This window comes from Mandrillus leucophaeus, unplaced genomic scaffold, assembly GCF_000951045.1.
Source record: "Mandrillus leucophaeus isolate KB7577 unplaced genomic scaffold, Mleu.le_1.0 Scaffold1470, whole genome shotgun sequence".
Taxonomy (NCBI): Eukaryota; Metazoa; Chordata; class Mammalia; order Primates; family Cercopithecidae; genus Mandrillus; species Mandrillus leucophaeus.
In genome coordinates this window covers 603,623-618,272 of record NW_012101444.1, presented here as the reverse complement: position 1 = coordinate 618,272, position 14,650 = coordinate 603,623, and the positions used below count along the sequence as shown (strand labels likewise).

Sequence of the window (14,650 nt, the reverse complement as noted above, 5' to 3'; positions counted from 1 at the left end):
TCTTTTAGTGTTGTTCTTTTCTTTCAAGTTCACTTTTTTTAATGTGGCATTTAATGCCCATTTATCTAACTTCATTATAAAAAACTTACTGGGATTGTATTAAGCCTATCCGTTAATGAAGAGAGGACTAGGGATTTTTGTGATATTTAGATGTTCTATCCTATTACAAGAGATATCTTTACCTTTGTTTAGGTCTATTTCTTTGTCTTTCAGGAGTGTTTTAAAGTTTTCTTCACATTTCTTGCTAAATTTATTCTTAAGTACTGCATCGTGTCTTTGTTGCAGTGAAAAATAGTTATTTTCTCTACCATTACATTCTCTAAATGGTTATTGTTTTTACATATGAATTATATTGGTTTCTGCTGGTTAAGTTTATGTCCTCTACTGAATGCTTTTATTATTAGAGTTAATTTTATATGTATTCTCATGATAGAAACATGAAATTGTTTTCACCTTTTTTCTGTTTTTATGGTGCTATTTCATTTCTGTTGTTTAATTGCATCGATTTGTGCCTTTAGTACAATGCTTAAAAGTTAGAGAGTTAGTAGGCATCCTTTTCTTATTCCTCATCTGTATGGAAACACCTTTAATCTTTTCCCATTAATTAAGATGCTGCCTTTAGGGCTGAGGTTTATATATTTTATTATCTTAAGTATCCATCAGTTTCTATTTTCTGATTGTTTTTAACTGAAATGGGTGTTTAATTTTATCACAGGCCTTTCCAGAGTCTGGAGATAATCATACAGTTTTTATTTTTAAGTTTGTTAATATGGAGTATTAATGAATTCTGTAATAAGTAACCAGTCTTGCATTCCTGGAGTAAGTTCTGTTGGTTCACTGCATATCATTTTAATATGGTGCTGGATTTATTTTGTTAATATTTTATTTAGAACTTATACTTCATTATTTATAAGTGATACTCTAATCTGAAAATCTTGAATTTTTCTGATTTTTAATGTCTTTATAAGGTGTTACTATTAATGTTATGTTAATTGTAGTAATGCTAATGAAGTTTTCCTTCATTTTCAGTGTTCTTCTCAATTTTAGAATATTGGGTTTATCTAGTGTTTGAATTTTTGGTAGAAATCCCCTTGAAATAATCTGAGCCTAATGCTTTCTTTGTGGGGTAGTTGCCTAACTTTTCACAAGAAAATTTATTTTTGAGGTTTAAAAAAATATTTAGTCAGATCAACTTTTAGAAACTACATTCTTTACGAATTTTTTCATTTTTCTACATCCTTTGGTTGATTTACTTAGAAGTCTGTAGAAGAACCTTGTTGCTTTCTTTTATTTATTATACTTTATGTTCTAGGGTACATGTGCACAATGTGCAGGTTTGTTACATATGTATACATGTGCCATGTTGGTGTGCTGCACCCGTTAACTTGTCACTTACATTAGGTATATCTCCGAATGCTCTCCCTCCCCCTTCCCCCTACCCCACAACAGGCCCCGGTGTGTGATGTTCCCCTTCCTGTGTCCAAGTGTTCTCATTGTTCAATTCCCACCTATGAGTGAGAACATGCGGTGTTTGGTTTTCTATTCTTGTGATAGTTTGCTGAGAATGATGGTTTCCAGCTGCATCCGTGTCCCTACAAAGGACATAAACTCATCCTTTTTTATGGCTGCATAGTATTCCGTGGTGTATATGTGCCACATTTTCTTAATCCAGTCTGTCATTGATGGACATTTGGATTGGTTCCAAGTCTTTGCTGTTGTGAATAGTGCCACAGTAAACATACGTGTGCATGTGTCTTTATAGCAGCATGGTTTATAATCCTTTGGGTGTATACCCAGTAATGGGATGGCTGGGTCATATGGTATTTCTGGTTCTAGATCCTTGAGGAATCACCACACTGTCTTCCACAATGGTTGAACTGGTTTACAATCCCACCAACAGTGTAAGAGTGTTCCTATTTCTCCACATCCTCTCCAGCACCTGTTGTTTCCTGACTTTTTAATGATCGCTATTCTAACTGGTGTGAGATGGTATCTTATTGTGGTTTTGATTTGCATTTCTCTGATGGACAGTGATGATGAGCATTTTTTCATGTGTCTGTTGGCTGCATAAATGTCTTCTTTTGAGAAGCATCTGCTCATATCCTTTGCCCACTTTTTGATGGGGTTGTTTGTTTTTTTCTTGTAAATTTGTTTGAGTTCTTTGTAGATTCTGGATATTAGCCCTTTGTCAGATGAGTAGATTGCAAAAATTTTCTCCCATTCTGTAGGTTGCCTGTTCACTCTGATGGTAGTTTCTTTTGCTGTGCAGAAGCTCTTTAGTTTAATGAGATCCCATTTCTCAATTTTGGCTTTTGTTGCCATTACTTTTGGTGTTTTAGACATGAAGTCCTTGCCCATGTCTGTGTGCTGAATGGTACTGCCTAGGTTTTCTTCTAGGGTTTTTATGGTTTTAGGTCTGACATTGAAGTCTCTAATCCATCTTGAATTAATTTTTGTATGAGGTGTAAGGAAGGGATCCAGTTTCAGCTTTCTACTTATGGCTAGCCAGTTTTCCTAGCACCATTTATTAAATAGGGAATCCTATCCCCATTTCTTGTTTTTGTCAGCCCTGTCAAAGATTAGATGGTTGAAGATGTGTGGTATTATTTCTGAGGGGTCTATTCTGTTGCATTGGTCTATATCTCTGTTTTGGTACCAGTACCATGCTGTTTTGGTTACTGTAGCCTTGTAGTATAGTTTGAAGTCAGGTAGCGTGATGCCTGCAGGTTTGTTCTTTTGGCTTAGGATTGTCTTGGCAGTGTGGGGTCTTTTTTGGTTCCATATGAACTTTAAAGTAGTTTTTTCCAATTCAGTGAAGACAGTCATTGGTAGCTTAATGGGGATGGCATTGAATCTATAAATTACCTTGGGCAGTATGGCCATTTTCACGATACTGATTCTTCGTATCCATGAGCATGGAATGTTCTTCCATTTGTTTGTGTCCTCTTTGATTTCATTGATCAGTGGTTTGTAGTTCCCCTTGAAGAGGTCCTTCACATCTCTTGTAAGTTGGATTCCTAGGTATTTTATTCTCTTTGAAACAATTGTGAATGGGAGTTCATTCATGATTTGGCTCTCTGTTTGTCTGTTACTGGTGTATAAGAATCCTTGTGATTTTTACACATTGATTTTGTATCCTGAGACTTTGCTGAAGTTGCTTATCAGCTTAAGGAGATTTTTGGGCTGAGACGATGAGGTTTTCTAAATATACAATCATGTCATCTGCAAACAGGGACAATTTGACTTCCTCTTTTCCTAATTGGATACCCTTGATTTCTTTCTCTTGCTTGATTGCCCTGGCCAGAACTTCCAACACTATGTTGAATAGGAGTGGTAAGAGAGGGCATCCCTGTCTTGTGCCAGTTTTAGAAGGAAATGCTTCCAGTTTTTGCCCATTCAGTATGATATTGGCTATGGGTTTGTCATAAATAGCTCTTATGATTTTGAGATATGTTCCATCAATAGCGAATTTATTGAGAGTTCTTAGCATGAAGGGCTGTTGAATTTTGTCAAAAGCCTTTTCTGCATCTATTGAGATAATCATGTGGTTTTTGTCTTTGGTTCTGTTTATATGCTGGGTTACATTTTGATTTGTGTATGTTGAACCAGCCTTGCATCCCAGGGATGAAGCCCACTTGATCATGGTGGATAAGCTTTTTGATGTGCTGCTGGATTCGGTTTGCCAGTATTTTATTGAGGATTTTTGTATCGATGTTCATCAGGGATATTGGTCCAAAATTCTCTTTTTTGTTGTTGTGTCTCTGCCAGGCTTTGGTATCAGGATGATGTTGGCCTCATAAAATGAGTTAGGGGAGATTCCCTCTTTTTCTATTGATTGGAATAGTTTCAGAAGGAATGGTAGTAGCTCCTCCTTGTACCTCTGGTAGAATTCGGCTGTGAATCTGTTTGGTCCTGGACTTTTTTTGGTTGGTAGGCTCTTAATTATTGCCTCAATTTCAGAGCCTGTTATTGGTCTATTCAGGGATTCAGCATCTTCCTGGTTTAGTCCTGGGTGAGTGTATGCGTCCAGGAATTTACCCATTTCTTCTAGGTTTTCTAGTTTATTTGCGTAGAGGTGTTTATAGCATTCTCTGATGGTAGTTTGTATTTCTGTGGGGTCGGTGGTGATATCCCCTTTATCATTTTTTATTGTGTCTATTTGATTCTTCTCTCTTTTCTTCTTTGTTAGTCTTGCTCGTGGTCTATCAATTTTGTTGATCTTTTCAAAAAACCAGCTTCTGGATTCGTTGATTTTTTTGAAGGGTTTTTTGTGTGTCTCTCTCCTTCAGTTCTGCTCTGATCCTAGTTATCTCTTGCCTTCTGCTAGCTTTTGAATGTGTTTGCTCTTGCTTCTCTAGTTCTTTTACTTGTGATGTTAGTGTGTCAATTTTAGATCTTTTCTGCTTTCTCTTCTGGGCATTTAGTGCTGTAAATTTTCCTCTACACACTGCTTTAAATGTGTCCCAGAGATTCTGGTATGTTGTATCTTTGTTCTGATTGGTTTCAAAGAAGATCTTTATTTCTACCTTCATTTCGTTATGTACCTAGTAGTCATTCAGGAACAGGTTGTTCAGTTTCCATGCAGTTGAGCAGTTTTGATTGAGTTTCTTAATCCTGAGTTCTAGTTTGATTGCACTGTGGTCTGAGAGGCAGTTTGTTACAATTTCTGTTCTTTTGCATTTGCTAGGAGTATTTTACTTCCAACTATGTGGTCAGTTTTGCAATAAGTTCAATGTGGGGTTGGGAAGAACGTTTATTCTGTTGATTTGGGGTGGAGAGTTCTGTAGATGTCTATTAGGTCCACTTGGTGCATAGTTGAGTTCAATTCCTGGATATCCTTGTTAACTTTCTGCCTTGTTGATCTGTCTAATGTTGACAGTGGGGTGTTGAAATCTCCCATTATTATTTTGTGGGAGTCTAAGTCTCTTTGTAAGTCTCTAAGGACTTGCTTTATGAATCTGGTCCTCCTGTATTGGGTGCATATATGTTCAGGATAGTTAGCTCTTCTTGTTGAATTGATCCCTTTACCGTTATGTAATGGCTTCTTTGTCTCTTTTGATCTTTGTTGGTTTAAAGTCTCTTTTAGAAGACTAGGATTGCAGCTTCTGGCTTTTTTTGTTTTCCATTTGCTTGGTAGATCTTCCTCCATCCATTTATTTTGAGCCTTTGGGTGTGTCTGCACATGAGATGGGTCTCCTGAATACAGCACACTGATGGGTCTTAACTCTTTATCCAATTTGCCAGTCTGTGTCTTTTAATTGGAGCATTTAGCCAGTTTAAATTTAAGGTTAATACTGTTATGTGTGAATTTGTTCCTGTAATTAAGATGTTAGCTGGTTTTTTTGCTCATTAGTTGATGCAGTTTCTTCCTGACATCGATGGTCTTTACACTTTGGCATGTTTTTGCAGTGACTGGTACCTGTAGTTCCTTTCCATGTTTAGTGCTTCCTTCAGGAGCTCTTGTAGGGCAGATCTGGTGGTGACAAAATCTCTCAGCATTTGCTTGTCTGTAAAGGATTTTATTTCTCCTTCACTTATGAAACTTAGTTTGGCTAGATATGAAATTCTGGGTTGAGCATTCCTTTCTTTAAGAACAGTGAGTATTGGCCCCCACTCTCTTCTGGCTTATAGAGTTTCTGTGTAGAGATCCACTGTTAGTCTGATGGGCTTCCCTTTGTGAGTAACCCGACCTTTTTTGCTGGCTGCCTTTAATATTTTTTCCTTCATTTCAACTTTGGTGCTCTTCTCGAGGAATATTTTTGTTGAGTTCTCTGTATTTCCTGAATTTGAATCTTGACCTGCCTTGCTAGGTTGGGGAAGTTCTCCTGGATAATATACTGCAGAGTGTTTTCCACCTTGGTTCCATTCTCCCCATTACTTCTAGGTACACCAGTGAGACGTAGATATGATCTTTTCACGTAGTCTCATATTTCTTGGAGACTTTGTTCGTTTCTTTTTACTCTTTTTTCTCTAAACTTCTCTTTTTGCTTCATTTCATTCATTTGATCTTCAATCACTGATACCCTTCCATCCGGTTGATGGAATCGGTTACTGAAGCTTGTGCATTTGTCACGTAGTTCTTGTGTCACGGTTTTCATCTCAATCAGGTCGTTTAAGGGCTTCTCTACATTGGTTATTCTAGTTAGGCATTTGTCAAATCTTTTTTCAAGGTTTTTAGTTTCTTTGCGCCGGGTTTGTACTTCCTTCTTTAGCTCGGAGAAGTTTGATCACCTGAAGCCTTCTTCTCTCAACTCGTGAAAGTCATTCTCCATGCAACTTTGTTCCATTGCTGGCGAGGAGCTGTGTTTCTTTGGATGGGGAGAGGCGCTCTGATTTTTAGAATTTTCAGCTTTTTTGAACTACTTTTTCCCCATCTTTGTGGTTTTGTCTGCCTTTGGTCTTTGATGATGGTGACGTAAAGATGGGCTTTTGGTGTGGATGTCCTTTCTGTTTGTTAGTTTTCGTTCTAACAGTCAGGACCCTCAGCTGCAGGTCTGTGGGAGTTTGCTTGAGTTCCACTCCAGACCCTGTTTGCCTGGGTATCAGCAGCAGAGGCTACAGAAGAGTGAGTATTGCTGAACAGCAAATATTGCTGTCTGATCATTCCTCTGGAAGCTTCGTCTCAGGGGTGTACCCGGCCGTGTGAGTTGTGAGGTGTCAATCTGCGCCTAGTGTGGGATGTCTCCCAGTTAGGTTACCCAGGGATCAGGGACCCATTTGAGCAGGCAGTCTGTTCGTTCTCAGATCTCAAACTCCATGCTGGGAGAACCACACTACTCTCTTCAAAGCTGACAGACAGGGACATTTTCATCTGCAGAGATTTCTGCTTCCTTTTGTTTGGCTATGCCCTGTCCACAGAGGTGGAGTCTACAGTGGCAGGACGGCTTCCTTGAGCTGTGGTGGGCTCCACCCAGTTGGAGTTTCTTGGCCACTTTGTTTACCTACTTAAGCCTCAACAGTGGCGGGCGCCGCTCCCCCAGCCCTGCTGCTGCCTTGCAGTTGGATCTCAGACTGCTGTGCTAGCAATGAGGGAGGCTCTGTGGGCATGGAATCCTCCCAGCGAGGCACGGGATATAATCTCATGGTGTGCCGTTTGCTAAGACCCTTGGTAAAGTGCAGTATTAGGATGGGAGTAACCCAATTTTCCAGGTGTTATCATGGTTTCCCTTGGCTAGGAAAGAGAATTCCCTTCCCCCTTGCACTTCCCGGGTGAGGTGATGCCTCGCCCTGCTTTAGCTCTCGCTCGTTGGGCTGCACCTACTGTCCAGCACCCACTGTCTGAGAAGCCTCAGTGAGATGAACCCTGTATGTCAGTCAGAAGTGCAGAAATCACCTGTTTACTGGGTTGCTAACGCTGGGAGCTGGAGACTGGAGCTTTTCCTATTCCGCCATCTTTGCGCCACCCAACGTTATTACTTTCTAGTTTCTTCTGTTATAATAGCTATATTCTCCTTATCATTTAATTTTGTATATTTGAGTTATTTCCTTTTTATTGTTAGCTACTATTTTGTTTAATTTTCATTTGAAATCCAGGATTTTGAATAGTTATATGTACCCTTTTCTCTTATTAATCTACTTCAGTGATTGCAGTATCTTTATTATTTTCCTTATTCTACGTTTTAAATTTTCTTTTTTGTTTCTTTTTTGTTTGAGCTGGGAATTTAATTTATTGTTTTTTGATTGAAGTGTTCAGGGCTATGAAGTTTTGTTTACAATCACTGCTTTAAATGTTTCCCATTTATTGTTATGCAATGGTTTGTCACTATTTCTTAAAAATCTTGTAGTATCTTAACAGACAATGGAAAATTAGAATTATTTTGTGCTTGAGTGAATAATGGAATAGATGTGAAAAGATTTCTAGGAAAGCTTGTTTTGAATGTTGCCAACTTAAAACTTCAGTGACAATTTCCATTTACTGAATGCTTACCATGTACCTGTCACTGAGCTAGGTGGTTGGTATACATTATCTCATTTAAGCTGTACAACATCATTTTGAGCTTTATTTCCCCATTTTCACAAGAGGAAACTTTGGCTTAGAAGAGTTATTGTAATTTGCCTAAGGCTGCATAATGCATAAATTGTTAATGTTTGAATTTCAATCCATTTCTGACTCTAATGCCTATGACTTTTACCTAGAGAATAATATTGTGAGGTCACAGAGGTACTGAAGAAACATGGCATAGTCAGGGAATGTTAGTAATACTGTGTGACTGGAGTGAAGTTAGCACTTAGTGGCATCATTTCTGGCTTGAGCAAATGGTTTTTTGAGGTATTATTAACTAGATGGAAAACATGAAGCAAAGCAGGTCTATATAAGATGATAGGCAGGTTTGGTATATCTGTTGGACACCTGAATGAAACAATCTGGTAGTAAGGTAAGTATAGATCTAGATTTCTGCAGAGTGATTTATACTGGAGATGTATTGAGTATCATTAGCTTAGAGGTGGTAATTTAAATAATGGATTTTGAAAGTGGTAATCCAGAATATTCTGTGCAGTGAGAAGATCAGCAGATATATGAAATAATGAAACTTGAGGTTTATTGGAGAAAGAGTCTGAAAAGGAATCAAGAAAATGGTATTCAAAGTGTTAGGTAGAAATATAGGAGATCTTGTGTAACAGGGACCAAAGGAGGAGTTTTAAGAAAAATGGAGGGTGATTATCATGTTCTCTGAAGAACTGAAGAAAGATAAGATCAGATGTGTTTATTTAATTTAATAGTATCTAATATGACAACTAGTATCTTAAATCCAGTGGAGTGATGAAGATTGGGTCGAGGAAGAAGAAAATGGCGACAGGGGTTATGAACTGTTCAGGAACTTGGTTATGAAGAGAAAGGGTCATAGTACAGTACTAGTTAGTATGAGACTCTGGGTACCTTCATTGCCTCTCTCTACTGTCCTCCTTCAACCTCTCCCTTTCATCTCTTTCTTTTCCTCTTTTCTTCTTACTTGCTCCCATTCTTCCTGTATTCTACTCACTTTCCCTCCTTTCTCCCTAATATGATACACTTGGACATTTAATGTTACAGGAGAAGAATTTAACTTGGGACAGCATGACATCTTATCTTATGCCTATAAATATGAATAACACACATAAATATTGAAATAGGTGTTAGATCAGAATGAAACTGTTAATAGTTTCTTGAATACAGGATCACAGCCACGTATATACCTTTAAATAAACATACTTGCTTAATAAATTTTAATAATATTCTTTAAAATAATAAAATATCAACACTGTACTAAATGCTTTACATGTTTTCCACAATTTAAACCTTATCAGCAAAATCTCTGCCCATTTTATAGATGAGGACACTGAAGCACAGAGAAGTTAAGTAACTTGTCCATTGTTCTATACCTGGTATGGTAGTGTGGTTCTAGAGTCTATGTTCTTAACCACAAGGCTGTATTCCTTCTCAGTCCACTATACTAGTTACTTGCATGCCTTTAAAAATTCATTAGTAATATTTTTGTTGTAAATTATGATGCAGAATTAGAAGTGGGAATATTTTGATGTTTTGAAGAAATCTCTTTCACTATTATACTTGTATAGAATAGTGAAGATTAGAAAAATATAATTTCTGAAGTAGGGATACCAAGTACAAACATGAATTAAAATTTCGCTTTTCTGTATTTGAGTTAAAGAATTGAAATGCCTGGCCGGGCACGGTGGCTCATGCCTGTAATCCTAGCTCTTTGGGAGGCCAAGGTGGGTGGATCAGGAGGTCAGGAGGTCAGGAGATCGAGACTATCCTGGCCAACACGGTGAACTCTGTCTCTACTAAAAATACAAAAAGTTAGCTAGGCTTGGTGGTGAGCGCCTGTAATCCCAGCTACTTGGGAGGCTGAGGCAGGAGAATTGCTTGAACCCAGGAGGTGGAGGTTGCAGTGAGCCAAGATTGCACTATTGTACTCCAGCCTGGGAGACGGGGTGAGATTCCGTCTTTAAAAAAAAAGTAAAAAAGGAATTGAAATGCCTGGCCAGGTGCGGTGGCTCATGCCTGTAATCCCAGCACTTTGGGAGACTGGGGCATGCGGATTACGGGGTCAGGAGATCAAAACCATCCTGTCTAACATGGTGAAACCCTGCCTCTACTAAAAATACAAAAAGTTAGCCGGGCGTGGTGGCGGGTGCCTGTAGTACCAGCTACTCCGGAGGCTGAGGCAGGAGAATGTTGTGAACCCAGGAGGCCGAGGTTGCAGTGAGCTGAGATTGCACCACTGCACTCCAGCCTGGGCAACAGAACGAGACTCTGTCTCAAAAAAAAAAAAAAAAAAAAGCCTATGGGTGAAGCTAGACTATATTAATTATATAGTATGACACATAATGTCTGAAAAATGCAATATTGCTACATAATAAAAATGTATTTAAGATAATTGAATTCTTAGAATATCAACCACAGATTGATGTATTTGTTATTTTGTTTATATCTAACAGCCTTATAAATGTCTTTCTTCAGGGAAACATGCAATTTCCATTGTGAACTGCCTTCCAGAGTTTATGGTAGAACCTCACTGACGTTGCTACTGATGCCAATGTGGAATAAAGGTCTTTATAGTTTAGAAAGCAAAATGTATGAATGGGCTGTACCAAAAAATGACTCACTTTCCTTAAATTTTAACACACCTAGTACAAACTTATTTGAATTTTTAGAAAGAATATTTAAAAAGTAATATATGTACGACCTGTTTATCTTGCTCATATCTGTATTTTTGTCCTATGTCATACTTGATATTTGGGTTTCCTTTCAGAACTTTTATATATGAGCTCTAATCACAATCTAATTTTTTTAAGCTAATTGAAAAAGAAAAATTATTATTTTTCTGTATGGATAATTCAGCAAACTTAAATTGACTTTATTTTAGCATGAAAATTCTTTTATTTGTCACAAAAGAAGACCTTAATGTAGATATTGTTGGATTAGTTGTTTCAAAGTAATTGATTTTTTCCCTTACTCATTTTATTGTTATAAATATTAATTGGTTGACTTGCCTACTGAGTCGTAAAGCCATTGAGTACATGGGTGCATCTGTATTGCTCACTGGTGTCTCCTCAGTCCCTAATGCCTATGACTGGCACTGATAGGCACTCTAGTGCTTTTTAAAAAATTAAATGGGTTTTTCTGACTGAAATTAATGAATATGTTATATATATAATATATATTTTCTCATATATATGATATACTCATATATATATATGAGTATTTTCTCTATGCTAGAAATGTGCTTCTTATGGCACTATTACACTAAGACTTTATAAAACTATTTTGTTTGCCTGGATCATACATGGAAATGTCATGTTAAATTAAAAACACTAGTTTTACCTCTTAGAGATTAGGCCCTGAGAAATAGTCATAGAATCCTGATTTTTCACTCTCATTGCTTTTACTTTCCTTACTTTTTTCTTTTACTCTATTTCAGCTTCCGTTTTCTCTTTAATAATCCTATCCTTTTTGTTATTGTTGTTTTTTTTTTTTTTTAGTATCTGGAGTCCATCTTTCACCATCTTCTCCTGAGATTGTACTGGACCATGACCACTCTTCTGCCATTGGCTGCCTCTCTTCTGATGCCATTATTTCATCACCAGAGAATACACCAGAAAACAGCATTGTGAGTCAGACTATTCCTAAAGCACAGGTAAAGACAAGCATATTTTTAAAGGAGATGTGCATACTTAAAAAATTGCCTGCTAATTTAATTGATGTTTTTTAAATTTCTTTTTTAGCCAATTTGTCTAAAAGAAGTATTTCTGCAATAGAGATTCTAATTTTGAGGCTAATATGTAGAATTCAAAAAAACTAGATAATCTGTGTTTCGTGGCACAATTGCAAAGTATTTAAGTAGCCTTAGTTACCAAAGTATGATTTGAGTATCTCTTTTATTAAACTTTACCTGGCTTTGCATTTCAAATCTTGAACTTGAAAAGGGAAATAATACAAAGAAGAATAAGTATTTCTCTTTTCAGCAAATCTTACCACATATTTTCGGGTATACAAGCAACTATTTCAATTTTAGAGTAAAACCCAAAAATATAGCAGTTATAAGGTTTATTCATTCAAATATTTTTTAAACCAAGCACTTATGCTAGCTGCTGGACGTAGTCCCAATTTCTAAAGTGTTGTACACAATTTTGAGTCACCTGTTAATTTTGCGAGACAGTGATGATCAATAGAGGTCATTGATAAATTTCAGAGTTCGATTTACAGTTTAAAATATAAGCAAATTCTAGGTCTGTGTGTAAATTTTAAGAACTGTTAACAACCAGATATGTCTATCCTTATTCATACATTTTCAAGTGTAGGAAAAAGTTTTAAGTCTTTTAGTGCATTGATAGCAAATTAAGGAATACTTTAGATTTCAAAATTAAGAGGAAATTTTGTTTCTTACAGCAAAGATCGGGTTGTTGTAACAGTTTGAGGTCTTCTCTTGATTTACTTAAAGGGTGAAATAATTTCAGAACCTTTTCAACAACTTAATTTCCAAATGTGGTTTCTAGTGCCCTTTGGATGTTTTCATTATTGGTATAGTGTAAACTTTCCTCTCTTGTGTATTTTTTTTTTTTTTTTTTGTAATGTGGTTTAGATTCAGCAATCAACACACACTCATCTGGATATCTCACTTTTTCCATTGGGTTTAACTGATGAAAAAAGTAATGGAACAATTGCCCTTGTGAATGATTCTGAGGATCCTGGAGCCAATGTATCTAACATACAGCTTCAGCAAAAAATTTCAAGTCTGGAGATTAAACTCAAAGTATCTGAAGAAGAAAAACAGAGAATTAAAAAGGTATATTTAAATTTGCCTAAAAAAATTTGATTTGCAAATATTAGAAATTTGATATAATCTCAAACTCTGATTAAAAGCTCATCAGAGGAAGAAGATACTTTTCTCCCTTGGCTGTAGGTTTAAAACAGTCATGAGCTAATCACTTGGAAAAGCCTTTGATGAGAAATGTATTTTACATATGTACTTTTAAAGATATGAACATCTTTTACTAGGTTTTTTCTAACTATTGCTTTCTTTTTTTGGTTTATTTTTATTTACTTTGAAAACAGATAATATTGTATTTCTTATGAAGGGGTGAAATTTTGTGATATCAACTTTTCCCTATGGGAAGTTAGGCGTCATGGGATATTTGACAAGAGTACTTAGGTATACATTAGCCATTTTAGTAAATTCTTTACTTATGCATTTTTCCCTGTGAAAATATCTGTCAAAAGAGCTTACCATATTTATAGAAAGTGTATCTAGAAATAGATTATGTTGATGAAATTAGTTGATGTGCTCATATTCTTTTGTTGGAATGAGTAAATGTTATGTCCATGTTTGATATTGTCCTAGAAATTAGAGTGAAGCATACAATTTATAATATTGTTAGATTTTAAGCCATACTTCCCATGGATTCTTTCTCTGACAAATGTTTTCTGATACGTTCATTGAAAAAACTAAATATATTTTAAGCCATTAAATATTACAAAGCTTGTATTTGGATTTTTGTTTTAGGATGTGGAATCATTGATGGAAAAGCATAATGTCTTAGAAAAAGGCTTTCTAAAAGAAAAAGAGCAAGAGGCCATTTCTTTTCAAGATAGATACAAAGAACTTCAGGTAAGGAGATTGAACTTAAAATTTAAAATATAAGCCTTTTGATGAAGCATGTGCTATAATTTCCAGAAGTGCATAATGAGTATCTTATGAATGAAGAATCAGTACTTGCTTAAATATATAAAACTGACCAACATGGATTAAATTAATGGGAAGACGCCCATTTTGAAAAGTATGAGTTTGTGAGTAGCCACGAGGATTAGTAGTTTGAGGTTCAAACAATTTGGTAAGAAATACTCTGTTTCTAATGGATACATTTTGGGAACAGTTTATTCTAATTTTTGTTATAATAATTACATTTGAATTACATTTAGAATCCTGTAATCCAGAACTGAGATATTTAACTTTTTAAAATAAATTGTCTCCTTTTCTCCTTCCTAAATTTCCTTATTTATTTATTCTACAGTCTAACCTAACACAGTAAATGACAACTCCTTGCTGTTAATTGCTAAGACTAAAACTTGCACATTCCTTTTTGTACTTACTCAATGTCTGTTTCTTTAGCAGGATTTGTTGCCTGTACCTTCAGAATATCCAGGTTTCAACCGTTTATCATCATGGTCACCACTGTCAACATATTGTATATTATCATTATTTCTCCCTTGGATTACTAAAGTATATTCTTACTAGTCTTTTGCTTTTGTCACTGCCCACACGCAGACCATTCCCCCCATTGCAGCCACTGTGATTTGATTGAAACTTAAAGCTGGTCATGTCATTCTTCTGTTCTGAAACCTTCAGTGGCTTCTTATCTTACCCACACTAAAAGCCAAGTCCTTAAACTGGTTTTCAAGGCTCTGTGTTCCCTTATGTCCCTTCTTCCTGTCTTTTCCTTGCCTCTTTTTCCTCAGTCATTTTTCTTTTTCCTAATATCCAGAGTACTCAGATTCCCTCAGATACTTGCATGGTTTTCTTTATAACCTTCAAGTCTCTGTTCAAGTATTACTTTATCAGATAAGCCTTTCCAGACAATGCTGACATCCTCTTCATCCACCTTATCATAGTCTTCTTTATTTTTCTTCCTAGCACCTTTTACATTTGAC

At 36.3% G+C, this 14,650-nt stretch overlaps 1 protein-coding gene across 4 annotated transcripts in view; it reads left to right on the top strand.

Annotated features, from left to right (window-relative positions):
- The window catches only part of CCDC91 (coiled-coil domain containing 91), a 341,299-nt gene that overhangs the window by 40,141 nt on the left and 286,508 nt on the right, over positions 1 to 14,650 (top strand). For 2 of the 4 annotated variants that reach the window (XM_011974650.1, XM_011974649.1), the window contains 4 exons: positions 10,463 to 10,551; positions 11,485 to 11,639; positions 12,585 to 12,788; positions 13,506 to 13,610. In XM_011974650.1, the coding sequence (XP_011830040.1) occupies positions 10,533 to 10,551; positions 11,485 to 11,639; positions 12,585 to 12,788; positions 13,506 to 13,610 (483 nt within the window). In that variant the 5' untranslated portion in view covers positions 10,463 to 10,532. The remainder of the gene's footprint in view (positions 1 to 10,462; positions 10,552 to 11,484; positions 11,640 to 12,584; positions 12,789 to 13,505; positions 13,611 to 14,650) is intronic. The other 2 variants (XM_011974648.1, XM_011974647.1) reach the window with 1 other exon arrangement.